This window comes from Lithobates pipiens, unplaced genomic scaffold, assembly GCF_037356315.1.
Source record: "Lithobates pipiens isolate NorthernLeopardFrog02 unplaced genomic scaffold, aLitPip1_a1.2 Scaffold_1, whole genome shotgun sequence".
NCBI classification, from domain to species: Eukaryota; Metazoa; Chordata; class Amphibia; order Anura; family Ranidae; genus Lithobates; species Lithobates pipiens.
This window is the reverse complement of record NW_027507685.1, coordinates 210153932-210169474: the sequence shown is the minus strand read 5'-3', so window position 1 is coordinate 210169474 and position 15543 is coordinate 210153932. Positions and strand designations below refer to the sequence as shown.

The following is a 15543-nucleotide window of genomic DNA, read 5'->3' as shown; positions in this document are numbered from 1 at the left end:
CTGTTGAGGATCCTGCTCGTTGGCCCTGCCTATTTAAGCCGTTCAGTTCAGATGATCTCTGCCTTCGCCTTGGTCTCATCCTTAGAAACGCTCTCCTGTTTTCCTATTAAAGACTTGCTTGGCTGACATTCCTTCTGGCTTGCTGTTCTACTACGCTCATTTCTGGCTCCCTGACATTTTGGCTTGACTATCCGTTCCGGTTCCTGAACTCTGGCTATGCTTTGACTATGTTTACTCCGTTTACCTTTTTTTTATTATTATTATTATTAAACAAGTGTGATTTAACTGTACTTTTGTCTCAGTCTAATTCATGGTTTCTGACAGTAACTCATTAGTACACTTGGACAATTGTGCGTATGGCAAGATTTTCCTAACAGTGGGAGGGACTTTAAACCTGAGTGCATATCACAGAGCGCCAAGGTCATCAGGGCATAAAGCACAGGATGCAGGGGTCAGGAGTGCCTAATGTACAGAGTACAAGGGTCAGAAGTTAGTAACAAGCAGTTTGCAGGGGTTAGGAGTGTGTGTAACGCAAAGCGCAGGGGTTTAGAAGAGCATAATGTTAGGTCAGTAGTAAGACTGCATACTGTAGGTCAGGAGTGCATACTCTACACAGTACAGGGGAGAAGTGTGTGCAACACACAGGGTGCAGAGGTCAGAAGCACATATCGCACAGAGCACAGGGGACAAGAGCTTGTAATGCACAGAAGAAAGGGTCAGGAGGAGTGCATCACCTGCAGTGTACAGGATTCAAGAATGCCTAATGCACAGGGTACAAGAGTCAGGACTGCATAATGTACAGAGAACAGTGGTCAGGACTGTGTAACACACAGAGTGCAAGGGTCAGGAGTAAATAACACACAGAGCGTTATGCATAGGTCAGTAGTAAGAGTACAACAAATAACTACCTCCCTCCCCAAACCAAAATCCCCCTCACAGTACAGCTCCCCCCCTTCAATACAGATCACCCAAGTACAGCTTTGCCCCCTCAGTACAGGTCTCACCTCTCAGTACAGCTCTTTCCCCCCACCATTAAACACACTTACCAGACCAGGGCAGTTCAGAATCAGGGAAGTCCTCTCTCAGCTGGGTCAAGTGCCCAATGTGATTTTCAGTACTAGCTGCTGTGCTATACCATGGATGCTCTGATCAGGGGTAGGCTCCCCTATCCCATCCATATCTATGCCCTGATGAATTTTCCATATTTTCCCTTTAAATCCTTTCCAAAACAACATGATGTGTTGCAGTTTGCTGTTTTTATGAGTTGTGTTGCTATATCTCCCATATTTTAGGGTCATTTCTTAATCCTCAACAGTTCTTCAACAAAGTTTCTGGCAATATAATATTTTCCATCATGTTTGGGCATCGCCAAGATTATGATGATGCCGACCTTCTTGATGTTGTAAACACCATATCAGAAACTTTCCATATCGTCTGTTCAAGCTGGGGGCAGGTAAGAGCCAATGACAAACGTGCTGAGATGTTAGCCACAATAAGTAATAACTGGTAATACATTCTCTCAGATGCAATCTGTATAATTATAATTACATCTTTCTCTCTCTGTATGTATATATATATATATATATATATATATATATATATATATATCTCTGTAAAGATGGTTTTGGCACATGACACACAGAAGGGCACACTAGAGTCTGACTCCTACAGAAATCTTTATTTCTGACCTAATGGCAGAAAAAAAACTTCACTGCCATGAGTATAATTCAAATAATGTATTGGCCTGGCTCCTGCTCCTGGACAGTTCCCCTGCTAACTGAAAAACCTGGCATCACCATCTTCAATTCAACGCTAATACATTGGATGGACACTTGAGGTGTAAATCACCCTACTACAATATTGTTGAATTTGGTGTCAGTTCCAGTCCAGGAACGGCCCGGACACAGGCACTAGGGGGAGGGCCCGGCATGACGAGGGGATGCGGACGTGAGGCGGCGGAAGCAAGGTGAGTATCCTGTGACGCGACGACGTGCAACGGGGTGGGCTGAGCTTGCGCGCACGCGCGAACAGTCGGCGCCATTTTAGTGACAGTGAAGGAGCTGTTTCAGGAGCTCCGGCGCATCCGACTGTGTTCGCCCCCCTTCCCCCCCACTTTGTTTCGGCGTACGGTGGCTACGGGACTATGGGGGATATCGAGGCCCTGTTCGTCAGGCTCCGGGAGGAGGCCGCGGCGCGGGGTGCTGGCTGGTTGCAGGCCTCAGTTGACGGCCTACTACAGGCACCCAGCCAGGCCTCTGCTAGTGTGCCCGCCGGCCCACCTCCCGCGCCTAGGACACGTGCTCGGAGGTCCCGGCCTCCAGAGCGGTACAGCCCGGAGGCAGCCAGCGTGAGGGATGGGGTTGGGAGCCAGGATCAGGCCCTGCAGACCCCGCCGGCCAAGCGGAGGCATCCTGGGGCTTGCTCGGCTGGTCGGACCCCCCAGAGGCGCCGGACGCGTGGTGGTACAGAGGACGACGGGCCTGCACCCCTTTACCCAGCGGCTGATGGTGGACGAGAGGCGGCCGTCTCGGCGGGTCACCGACCTGGCCCGGGGGCGGCTCGGCGGGGGAGAGGTGCCTCGGCGGGTGATGGCCACGCTCTCGGAACGGCCAGGGCCTGTATTCCGGCGGAGAGGGGGAGGAGGAGGCCTGAGGGGACGCGGCCGCGTAGTCGTAGGGACCTAGCCGAGGTACGGTCCAGAGAAGCGGCCAGGCGGGCTTCACCTGCCCGGCCCAGGGCTCAGCGTGGCGTTGATCCCGAGCGAGTGGCGCGGTTCAGTACGGCGCGCAGTGAGGTCGTCTCTGCTGAGCGCCCGGCGGCCATTGAGGATCCAGAGCGGCGGCCTGCGGAGGAGGATCTGAGGGAGGCCGGGAGTTCCCAAGACAGCCTGTCGGAGGGCGAATTGGTCGAGCGGGACGAGGAGGAGGTGCCGGAGATGTCGCAGGGACCGGGACGTACGGCTGGATGTCCGTTGGGGCACCGACAGCCAGGTAAGGTTTCTTCTTCTGCTCTCTCTTCTCCCTGTCCTGTGCTAGATAAAGGGGTTTCTGTGGGTGGTTTTCGGATTGTGGACCCACCTGTAGTGCGAGGGGTGGGCGCTGGCGGGGCAGGTTCTGGTATTGGTGCCGTATCCCCTGGGACTGCGGGGCCCCTTGATGGGGGGATGATACAGACTTTGCTGGCGGGCCTGCGGGAAGTTCTGGCACGGTGCGAGGCTGGGGCGCAGCCTGCGGCTGACGCTGCTCCGGTGGCGGCGTGGGCTGCTGCTCGTACCTCTGCGGCGCAGGGGCCGGGTTTGGGCCAGGCTGTGGCGCTGGGGGCCGCTGTGGGCACTGCGGCGGCAGGGGTGGCCGCTTCTGGGGCTGCGTCTGCGTCCTCGTCGGCTGTGCCGGTGATACCAGCGCCTGTCGGGGAGGTCGCGGCGAGTGGGAAGGCGGTTGTTGGTGCCGACGGTGTGCGCCTGGCGGACGCCGCAAAAAGGCGAGGTCTACGTCTGTTTTGAGGGGCCTTTGGGCGCTCACTTGAAGACTGAAGTAAAAGACCGCATTTGGAAAGGGGAGTATGTCGAGATTTTCTCCTTATTGCCTTTGGAGAAGTTTAACTTGGATAAAGTTAAGCCCGACGAGAGCAAGAAGGAGGAGGAGGAGAAGCGGCGCTACCGTCTGATTCCGCGTACGTTTGCTAATTGGCTGCAGGCGTTTGCGATATTGGCAAGTGTTATCGGTGAAAAGGCGCCGGAAAACTGCTCCCCCCTTTTTTGCTATCTCGATTCCATCGGGGAGGCCCAGAGGGTTTATGGGGGTACCGCTTGGTTGCGCTATGATGAGCAATTCAGGCAGAGGAAGGCGGTGCGTCCGTCCTTGAGATGGGATCACAAGGACATTAGTTTGTGGATGAAGTTAATGTCGTCTCCGCGCAGTGTGTTGTCTCCCTTTCAGGGGGGGGCCGGTGGTCAGGCAGCGGCCGGACAACCGGCCGGCAATCGCCTGGGTTTCTGCTGGCAGTTTAATGCAGGTTCCTGCAAATTCGGGGCTAAGTGTCGGTTCCGACATGAGTGTTCCTCCTGTGGGGGCTCCCACCAGCAGTCTAGGTGTTTCAAGCAGGGTCGCGGGAGAGGGGGTGATTCTGGAAAAAGGGAGGACGCCGGTGAGGGTAGGAAGGATGGTTCCCTTCCTAAGGCGCTACCCTGATCGGGCTGCGGCACAGTTGCTGGAGTTGGGGTTTACCGAAGGCTTTCGGTTGAACTGTCAACTCCGGGTGGTCCCGCCGGTGGCGGATAATTTGAGGTCGGCAAGGGAACAGGCTGGCGTTGTGACTGAGAAGTTGCTAAAGGAAGTTGCTTTGGGGCGTATGGCTGGCCCCTTTGAGCGGCCGCCGCTTCCGGATCTGGTTATTTCCCCGTTGGGTGTGGTTCCAAAGAAGGAGCCGAACAAATTTCGGCTCATTCACCATTTGTCTTTCCCGCGCGGGGGGTCGGTCAATGACTCCATTGATCCGGGCCTTTGCACGGTGTCGTATACTTCTTTTGACACGGCGGTCGCTTGGGTCCAACGTTTTGGCAAGGGAGCGTTGCTGGCGAAGACGGATGTTGAGTCGGCCTTTCGCCTTTTGCCGGTTCATCCCGGCTGCTGCCGTTTGTTGGGTTGTCGGTGGCAGGGTCAGTTTTTTGTTGACTTATGTTTGCCCATGGGGTGCGCTATTTCTTGTTCTTTGTTCGAGCAGTTCAGCTCGTTTTTGGAATGGGCGGTCCGGGACGTCGCAGGCTTGCCATCCGTCATCCATTACTTGGATGATTTTTTGTGTATAGGGCCGGCGGATAGCCTGGTCTGTGCTTCCCTGTTGGCGACGGTTCAGCAGCTTTTCGATGTTTTCGGGGTGCCGTTGGCTCCCGATAAGACTGAGGGTCCGGTCACGGAGCTGCGTTTTTTGGGGATAGTGATTGATACAGTGAGGATGGAGTGCCGTTTGCCTTTGGACAAGCTGGAAGGTCTGCGGTTGGAAGTTGCGGGGGCGGTGAGGGTGAAGAAAATGCAACTGCGGGATTTGCAATCCCTTCTCGGGAAGTTGAATTTTGCTTGCCGCATCATGCCGATGGGGCGTGTTTTTTGCAGGCGCTTGGCGGCGGCCACGGCCGGTGTTAAGGCACCGCATCATTTTGTTCGGTTGGGGCGGGAGCATAGGGCAGATTTGAGGGTGTGGGACTCCTTCCTTGCGACGTATAATGGCCGCTCTCTCTGGTTGGGGCAGGTGGTGTCGAATTTTGATATGGAATTGTTCACCGATGCGGCTGGTTCGTGCGGCTTCGGGGCTTTTTATCAAGGTCGGTGGAGTGCGGGTGAGTGGCCGGAGGCTTGGAGGGGGGATGGTTTGACTCGCAACTTGGCGGTGTTGGAATTGTTTCCCATCGTGCTGGCGGTCGAGCTGTGGGGTGAGGAGTTCCGGGACCGCCGCGTGCGTTTTCATTGTGACAATATGGGGGTGGTGCAGGCCATTAATAATAACACGGCCTCCTCCCCTCCGGTGGTGCGCTTGTTGCGACACTTGGTTCTACGGTGTTTATGCATTAATTGTTTTGTGACTGCTGTACATGTTCCGGGGGTTGATAATTCAGTGGCTGATGCATTATCTCGTTTCCAGTGGGACAGATTTCGTCAATTGGCTCCGGATGCGGAGGTGAGCGGGATTCCTTGCCCCGATTGGTTATGGGACATCGTGTTGCCACAGCCCAGATGTTGATTCGCAGATCGGTTTCCGAGGCTACTTGGAGGGCGTACAGCAAGGTTTGGCTGGAATGGGGTGCCCTGATGCGGGAAGTGGGGGAATGTGCTCTCGATGAGGACAGGGTTCATGTGCTGCTTTATTTTGTGGGTAGGAATTTCGAGAGTGGGGTGTCGGCATCCCATATGTCCAAAAAATTGGCCGCTTTGGCCTTCATGTTCCAGTTGGCGGGTCAGCGGGATGCTACTAAGGCTTTCATGGTGCGGCGCGCCATGCGTGGCTATCGCTCGGGTCGCACAGCACCTGACAGGAGGCGCCCGGTTTCTTTTCGGATTTTAGGGGAGGTGGTGGCGCAGTTGGGGGTCGTTTGTGTTTCGCAGTTTGAGAGGGTTTTGTTTCGGGCTGTCTTTGTACTGGCCTTTTTCGGGGCATTTCGGGTGGGCGAGTTGGTAAGTAGGAGCAAGAAGGGGGTAGGTGGTCTGGATGCGGGGGATGTGTTGGTGCGGGACGATACGCTGAGGGTGTTCTTGAAGAGGTCAAAGACCGATCAATTGGGCAAGGGGGCCTGGGTGGAGCTGAGGTCGATTCCGGGTTCTCCCTTGTGTCCGGTGGCGGCTGTGGGGGAATTTTGTCGGCTCAGGCCTCCGGTTGGGGGGGTTTTCTTCCTGCACGAGGATGGCTCTGCGGTGTCCCGATTTCAGTTTCAGGCGGTGTTCAAGAAATGCTTGGCGGCTGCGGGGTTGCCGGCCGCGAATTACTCTTCTCATTCGTTCCGTATCGGGGCAGCTACAGAGGCGGTTCGGTGGGGTCTGGATGACAGGGTGGTTCAGAAAATCGGTCGCTGGGAGTCAGCGCGGTTTAAATTATATGTGCGCCCCCATTTGTTGTAAAATCTTACGTATGGCCGGGCACGGGGGGTAGGTGGTGCTTTCCGGTTGTGCATTTTTTCACCTGGGTTTTTTCCTTCTTTTTGTCTCTTCCTTTCCTGTTTATGTTGTAGCGGGTGGGAGCTGCCGTGTGACATTCCCCCTCCCCCTCCTCCCCCGTCCTATTTCTGTGTTTTTCTTTTTTCTTGCAGATTCAGACTCCTGCCTGGTGTGGATCATGGGACATTCTTACGTCTATTGGGGTGCCGGGAGGGCGGATGTCAGAAGAGATGGCAGGCTGTTGGGTTTGTCCAGGGAGGAGGGCACGGTGCGCTGGTTGGGAGTCCCGGGTATGTTGTGGTCCAGGGTGGTGCCCGAAATGCACCGGTACGCACGGTTGGACCGTCCCCCTGATGTGGTTCTTTTGCATGTTGGGGGTAACGATCTGGGTTTGCGCTGCGCGCGGGAGTTGGTGCGGGACATCAAATTTGATCTATTACGGCTGCAATCTTCTTTTCCAGACACTATTTTTGTATGGTCTGACATTGTGGCCAGGACTGCTTGGCGCTTGGCTCGCTCTGTTGCGGGCCTGAACAGAGCTCGGGTTAAGGTGAACAAAGCAGTGGCCAAGTTCTTTGTGCGGAACGGGGGTTTGGCGGTTCGTCACCGGGATTTGGAGGAGGAGACTTGGCGTTTTTTGCGTACAGATGGTGTACACCTGAATGCCATCGGGATTGATCTTTGGCAGCTGGGTTTGCAGGATGGCATTCAGCGGGCATTTAGGATGTGGAGGGCGACGCGCACGTAAGGTTTTCACGTGCGCGTGCTGTGGCATTGGGTCTATGGGGTCTTTGAAGGTGGTGCTAAAAAATAATGGAGGTCTAGGGGAGTTGGGCTCATATGGAGATATGGGTGTCCATTCCCTTAAATGGTAAAGATGGTGCAGAAGGTTGTATCTGGAAGGAAGTTGATGGTTTTTTGTCCCCGAGCTTTCGTAATACGCGGCGGGGGGCCTGTTCATGGGTGTACCGATACAACTAGTTGGTTGAAAATGATAATTTACCTTCAAAGACCTCTAGATCAAAATGTGGAATACTGGGTTATTTATATATTTGGTTTATAATGTTTTTGTTGTAAAATGTATTTATATGCATTAAGTTATGTTTTTTATAAGATTTTTGTATTTTCATATGTTGATAATAAAAAGAAGGCTGCTATGGCCATTCGACTCCAAAAGAAGAGAATGTGTCGTTTGGTCAATTTATAAGATATTTTCGTTAAGAGGGGGTATTGTGTTGTTTGGGGAGCCTCACGAAATAGGCATCTCCCTTAGTCAAGGAACGGCCCGGACACAGGCACTAGGGGGAGGGCCCGGCATGACGAGGGGATGCGGACGTGAGGCGGCGGAAGCAAGGTGAGTATCCTGTGACGCGACGACGTGCGTCGGGGTGGGCTGAGCTTGCGCGCACGCGCGAACAGTCGGCGCCATTTTAGTGACAGTGAAGGAGCTGTTTCCCACCCTCCCTCCCCTTATTGTGGTTATGGGTACAGGTGGGTTTGGTCTTGGGGCATTTTTTGTTTTCCGTTGGGAGGTCTTTTTCTTAACGGTGGTGGGCTTGTTAGAATGGTTGCTTTATTTTGTCGTAGCAGCATTGGGTCTATGGGGTCTTTGAAGGTGGTGCTAAAAAATAATGGAGGTCTAGGGGAGTTGGGCTCATATGGAGATATGGGTGTCCATTCCCTTAAATGGTAAAGATGGTGCAGAAGGTTGTATCTGGAAGGAAGTTGATGGTTTTTTGTCCCCGAGCTTTCGTAATACGCGGCGGGGGGCCTGTTCATGGGTGTACCGATACAACTAGTTGGTTGAAAATGATAATTTACCTTCAAAGACCTCTAGATCAAAATGTGGAATACTGGGTTATTTATATATTTGGTTTATAATGTTTTTGTTGTAAAATGTATTTATATGCATTAAGTTATGTTTTTTATAAGATTTTTGTATTTTCATATGTTGATAATAAAAAGAAGGCTGCTATGGCCATTCGACTCCAAAAGAAGAGAATGTGTCGTTTGGTCAATTTATAAGATATTTTCGTTAAGAGGGGGTATTGTGTTGTTTGGGGAGCCTCACGAAATAGGCATCTCCCTTAGTCATGTAAAACAATACAGTTAAGGAAAGTGGTAAAACGGCACTTTGCTCAGTTTTCTCACAGGTATTGCTATGCTAAAATACTGATGTTCATGTTAATGATTCGGTTCCTGGTCAGGCAGCTTCTACACCCCAGAGGATCTCCAAGGGCTCCTTGGCTTGCAATGTAATATAATAAAAAATGAAATTGAAGCGCCACATCACCGGTAAGAGGTCCAGGTATAACTTTATTAAAATAAAAGTCAAAAAGTAGCCAATGAATTTTGGGGGTCCAAGAAAGCCCCCTTCATCAGGGCTATAAAAATGAATAAGGGCATCTCCATATCAATTCAAAATTAATATAATATTCCCACCTCAGGGATATCATTATTACTTTTTTATTTTCATTTTTTTTTTATCCAATATATGAACTGAAATGGCATGGTTTATAATTCATATTCTCACTTTTGTCTGAGGTTCTTGTATATTGATTATCCATTCAATGTTACCTGACATTATACTTCCAATTCTATTGGCCATTGGGTATTTGATTTTAAATATGATCCCAAGATATATTGTATTGTATCGATATTGAATTGATAAGGAGAAGTCCTTATGTTTTTTTCTAGCCCTGATAAAGGGGGCATTCTTGTTTGACATGTTTCGGACTACCAAAACACGTTGGTTACTCTTTTTGGATTGTCCCCCAACTCTTATTGAAATAAAGTTGTATCTGGACCTCTTAGCAGTGATATCTCACTTCAATTTTCATGTTTTTCTTTTTTGTTACAATACACTGTAAACCAGCATGACCTTTAGCAGATATCATGATAGTTGACCTCCTGATCATAGTGCCACAAATAGTAACTCCCCCCTCCCTCCCATTTTGATGGAGGCTGCAACTTTATGCCTATTACCACTCAATGCTCACACCAACCATGCTCTCAGCACATTTTTTCAGCTGTCCTCAACCCAAAAGCTCAGGAGCTACTCGATCTGCTCTTGTTACTTTGCCTTTTTCAGGCAAAATGGCCTTAAAAAGCCTGCAGAAACACAAAAAAAACAATAATAAGCCAGGGCAAGGCATGAGTCAGCAGATTCCCCTTCTCCGTTAGTCATTGTGACTAGTGCAGGGGTGCTCAACCTGTGGCTCTCCAGCTGCTGCAAAACTACAAGTCCCATCATGCCTCTGCCTCTGGGTGTCATGCTTGTGGCTGTCGGAGTCTTGCTATGCCTCATGGGACTTGTAGTTCCGCAACAGCTGGAGAGCCACAGGTTGAGCACCCCTGGACTAGTGTAACTAAGATATGGGTATTCAAAAATTTACCATTGACACCAGAAATAGGAAATGGGAAAAAGAAAAACTGTTCTGTGATAACTTCCTCAGAGGTTAGTAATCCTCAGCTCAGTTTGTAGTGATTTCCTCTCAAATCTCGTTCTGTCTTCAGTACAGGAATTAAAGGGAAGTCTCTGTAATAGAATACAGGCAGAAAAAAAAATGGCAAGGGTTCAACCATTTTATCCAAAACCTCAAATATAAAGGTTTGAGCTTTAGACATTCTTTCTTGGACATGTTTTTTTCCTCTTGGTATCACATTTGTGATATAAGATTAGCTGTTGGGATTTACATAACAAAGTAACCAATATTTTGAGTTTCCCAGGACCCCCAACAGTCCTGAATTTTGTGAGATTATCCCACATTTCCATTTATATCTCAGGCCTCCCAGTCTCTTTATTGGGTAGCTCCCTCGTTGTCTCAGTGCCCCCACCTACTTTGAGTACACACACACACACTGAGCACCAATGCCACCCTCTCCTCCACTGAGTTCTTGTGCCCCCAACCCCTCACTGAGCATGAATGCCCTCCTCCCCCCCATGAAGTGTCAGTGCCCCTCTGATCCTTCACTGAGGACCAATGTCCCAATTAACCCAGCTGAGCACCACTGCCTCTCTAGCTTCCCACTGAGCACCAATGTTCCTCTATTATCCATATGAACCAGTGCAGCATCTTTCCCACCAATTAACACCAATGCTTTTTTTGCTCACTGATAAATGTTTTTCTCTCCTGACTAGAAGTAAAAGCATAGAGAACTATGAGCATTACCACTGCCCTTTATATATTGTGTTTTTCATTAAATTGTGCAGACTGCTCTACTCTTTATATTGTGTTGTGTAATTCAAAAGTGTTGATCACTGCACATTACATAGTCTTGACCAAAGTATGTATAGCCCAAACAATTCCCGGGTAATACATTGCTTTTGACTATTTTAATGATGTCCTTCATTCAGATAAACTATTTTATTGATTGGTTTTGGTTCTCTTCCTATACCCAGTTTTATTATTTAAAATGAATTATATAGGCTAATTCAGGTCTGTGAAACTCTCAGTTGTGGAACAGTGATTGAGGAATGTTTGTGGGTACAAGGTACATGTATTCTAAGGCACTGGTTGGCAGGGTTGTGGATGGTATTTATGTGGCACTCAGGTTTCTCATATACACATGGTAGGGGCTTGAGGGTTCGTGGAGAAAGCAAGCTTTTTGTTTTCTCACAGACTTTGTAGAACACATCTCTTAGGCCTGGGTACACACTGCTTCCTCCATTACGACTATCCAGGCAAGGGAGGAGTCCTGAGCCTCGCTACCAAGAATACAAAAAGACCCATGCACTGGTGCATATTTATTGAGAAAAAGAAAACAGAAGGGGCTTCCAAGTTCAGTAATCACAAGGCTATTTTATTGCCAAGGATAAAAACACACTTACTAGAAGTAAGAAAAGGAAATGTTCATCATGTCCATGATGGAGGAGTAGATGTAAAGTCCAGCAGGGGGCAGTCCTGAAGGGGGTCTGGTGTGCAGCCAGTTGTTATGAATCCCAGCTGACCAGCAGAGGGAAGCTACATGGAAAACCCACCAGGAAGAGCAGCCGCGTTGCTGGGACCAACGTGGAATGCAGGACCCAGAAGTGGCATCAACAGGAAGCATTTGGAAATTACATTTATGGATACCTGCAGTCCACACTGCCCCTGAGCTGCATCCTGTTGACGCAACTTCTGGGTCCTGCGATCCACGCCTTTATCAGGTCAGTTGTCTGATTAAAAAAGAGTGGGTTACTGTTGCGCACAGTGAAAATGGCAAGTAAACTGAGTGGCATGAGCCCTTAAAGTGGTTTTAAACCTCAGAAATTAAATATTACACCCTAAATATGGGTGTAACAACAACACGGGCAGAAAGATGGACTTAGCTTTTAACAGGTTTAAGTTACACTTTCTTTACAGAAAAAATAACCAGAAAAAACAGTCAGAAGACTAGAAGTTCTCCCTCTGGGTAATCTTCATATTTTCAATATTTCATATTTACATGGATCATAGGGTCTTTAAAAAAAAAAAAAAAAAAAACTTCAGTCATGAACCTAATTAGGAAAATATGTACAAAAGCAACATATATGCCTTTAAAACATGCAGCTTACACATTTTATGTGACTCACCATAAGATATCCAATGTACTCTCTTCAGGTGTTTGAAATGTTCCCCAGAATCATGATGTTCATTCCAGGGAAGCACCAAACTATGTTATCCAACATGCAGAAGCTTCTGCAGTATGTCAGGAAGAGAGTGGAGAAGAACAAGGAGACTCTGGATCTGAATAACCCCAGAGATTATGTGGATGCTTTCCTCATTAAACTTGAGAAGGTCAGCATGCAGTTACGAATAAAATTGTTGTCACATAGCAGCCCATCCATGTCTACAGATTACAATAGTAATTACCCTCTTTGCAACCCTTGCAGCTTTAAACAGTATTCCGGGACCACTATGAATCGTTAATGTATGTGCAAATAGCTACATTAGTTATCCAACATAAAGCCCAACTCCCATTTTTTTTTCTTTTCGAGGTGCTGCAGCATCTAGGCAAGGGGTGTCAAATTCAATTTCATTGCAGGCCACATTAGCATTATGGTTGCCCTCAATGGGCCAGTTCTATCTCTAAGACTATATATCTACTCTTGATCAAATTAAATAATTGCCTCTGCATTCGATTATTACTATTTTTTGTAATAACTTAATGGGGTTGTAAACCCTCCTAGTTTTTCACCTCAATGCATTCTATGCATTGAGGTGAAAAACCTATTGTAGTGCACCAGCCCCTCAGGCACCCCACCCCCCGTTTTACTCTCTGGCCGGTGTCTCGGCTCTTGATTGGATAGATTGATAGAAGCGCAGCCATTGGCTCCTGCTGCTGTCAATCAAATCCAATGATACGGGTGTTGGGGATTGGTGCCAAGTCCTGCTGTCTGTGTTTATGGAAAGCACAGGTACCTCGAAGGAGGGCGCTTCTCAGGCGGGTCACTCAATGCGGGGAGGAGCCAGGAGCGCTGCTAAGGGACCCCAGAAAAGGAGGATCAGGGCCACTCTGTGAAAAACCAATGGCACAGAGGAGGTAAATATAACATTTTTGTTATTTTAGTCACTTGCTTACTGGGCACCTAAACCCCCCTCCTGCCCATACCAATTTTCAGCTTTTAGCACTTTCACTCTTTGAACGACAATTGCACGGTTATATAACACTGTACCCAAATGAAATGTTTATCATTTTTTCCCACAAATAGAGCTTTCTTTTGGTAGTATTTGATCACCTCTGGGTTTTTTATTTTTAAATAAAAAAAGACAGGATTAAAAAAAAAAATACAAAACTTGTTAATACATTTTGCAAACAGGTAATTTTTCTCCTTCATTGATGTACGCTGATGAGGCTACACTGATGGGCACTGATAGACTGCACTGATGGTCACTGATAAGGCGGCACTGATAGACACTAATAGGTGGCACTGGGCACTGATAAGGTGACATTGATGGGCAGTGATGGGTGGCACTGATGGGCAGCACTGAAGGGCATTAATAGGTGGCACTACTAGGTGGCACTGATAGCTGGCACTGATGGGTGTCAGTGATGGGCACTGATCGGCACTGGTGACACTGATAGGCAGCACTGCTAGGTGGCACTGATGAGGCACTGATTGGCACCACTGGTGGGCATTGATAAGTGGCACTTGTGGGCACTGATAGGTGGCACTTACTACTGTGGTCACTGATTTGGGGCACTGTGGGCACTGATTTGTGGCACTGGCAGGTGGCAGGCGGTACTTGTGGGCACATATGAGGCAGCTTTGCCTCCTTCTCTTTGGGACTGATGTCCCTTCAAACAGAAGCCGGCAATCAGCTTTTTTTCTTCTCACGCTGTTAGCGTGAGAAGAAAAAAAAGGAGCAGAAAAAAGGAGCAGAAAAATTGGGCCTTAGCCACTGGTGGCAATGCCCAGAACCAAAAATGTTCTTACAAGCTATCAGCATGAAAATTGAGGAAGAAGAGGATAGTCACTCAGCATAACAGGATAGTCACTCAACATCAGCATAGGCAGTCTTGAAGGGATGTGACATTTCAAAAAAAAAATATTCGGTTACATCAGCATCAGGTGCTTGGTAGCTGGTGATCCAAGACTGATTCATTTTTATGAAGGTCAGCCGATCTACTGATTCGGTGGACAGGCACACCCTGTGTTCGATTACAAAGTCTCCAGCAGAACTGAATGTGTGTTCCCGAAAGAACGCTGGACAGTAGCTCAATTGCATACTGTGCAAGCTCTGGCCAGTGATCCATCCTCAAGACCCAGTGACCCAGAGGATTTTCGGTGGGAAAGGTGTCCATGTCTGATCTTGCCCCTAGGTATTTCTGCACCATGTAAATCAGCCGCTGGCGATGGTTGCTGGAACCAATCATACCTTGGGGATGTGGACTAAAAAATTGTCTAAATGCATCGGTCAGACGGCCACCTTTCTCCACCACTCCTTCTGTAACTGACTGAAGCCTCAGCAACACGTTGTCCAGGACCAGGAATTTGTAACCCCCCAGGCTCTGTAAACGGCATTGCACAAAACTTTCTGCAAGGCCTCCCGAAGGTGTTTCATCATCTGCTCCCTCTGCAACGGCAAGATAAGGTCCGCAACCTTACTCTTGTAACGTGGATCAAGGAGAGATGCCAGCCAGTATTGATCCCTCTCCTTGATACCATGAATACGATGATCCTTTCGCAGGCTTCGCAGGATCACAGAGGCCATGCAGCGTAGGTTTGCTGAGGCATTCGGGCCGGAGTTCTCTGGGTCACTAAGGATGACATGATCCGCAGCCACTTTCTCCAAGCCACGTACAAGTTCATGAGTTTCTTGGGACTGTAAATTATCCTTTTAAGACTGCTGCTGATGCTGAGTGCTAGGCTCCCCTGACCCTGTCCTGGTGCCATAGTCACACAGATACTCATTGATGGTCCTCTGCTGCAGCATGGCCAACGTTGAGTTCCACCTGTTGGGCATGTCACAGATTAGGCGGTTCTTGGGCAGGTTAAATTCCTTTTGGAGGTCAGCCAGCCGCGCACTGGTATTATATGACTGGTGGAAATGCACACAGACTTTCCTGGCCTGCCTCAGGAGATCCTGTAAGCCTGGGTACCTGCCCAATAACCGCTGCACCACCAAGTTAAGGACGTGAGCCAAACAGGGCACATGAGTCAGGTGTCCCTGTTGGAGGGAGGAGAGGAGGTTGGTGCCATTGGCGCAAACCACCATTCCTGGCTTAAGCTGGCTTGGCGTCAACCACCTGAGCCTGCCCCTGCAGAACTGATCGAATCTCTGCCCCAGTGTGGCTCCTGTCCCCCAAGCACACCAGCTCAAGCACCTTGAACGTCTACAGAGCACCGCTGGTTTTGAAGACAAATCAGCACAGGAAGAGGCCATGGAAAAAGAAGAAGAGGAGGGGGTAGAGGAGAGATGTGTGTCAGAATCAC

At 49.1% G+C, this 15543-nt stretch overlaps 1 protein-coding gene across 1 annotated transcript in view; it reads left to right on the top strand.

Annotated features, from left to right (window-relative positions):
• LOC143982536 (cytochrome P450 2A5-like) overlaps positions 1-15543 on the top strand; it is a 71015-nt gene that overhangs the window by 34256 nt on the left and 21216 nt on the right. The window contains exons 5-6 of the mRNA XM_077481369.1: positions 1293-1453; positions 12227-12403. Coding sequence (XP_077337495.1) covers positions 1293-1453; positions 12227-12403 — 338 coding nt within the window. The remainder of the gene's footprint in view (positions 1-1292; positions 1454-12226; positions 12404-15543) is intronic.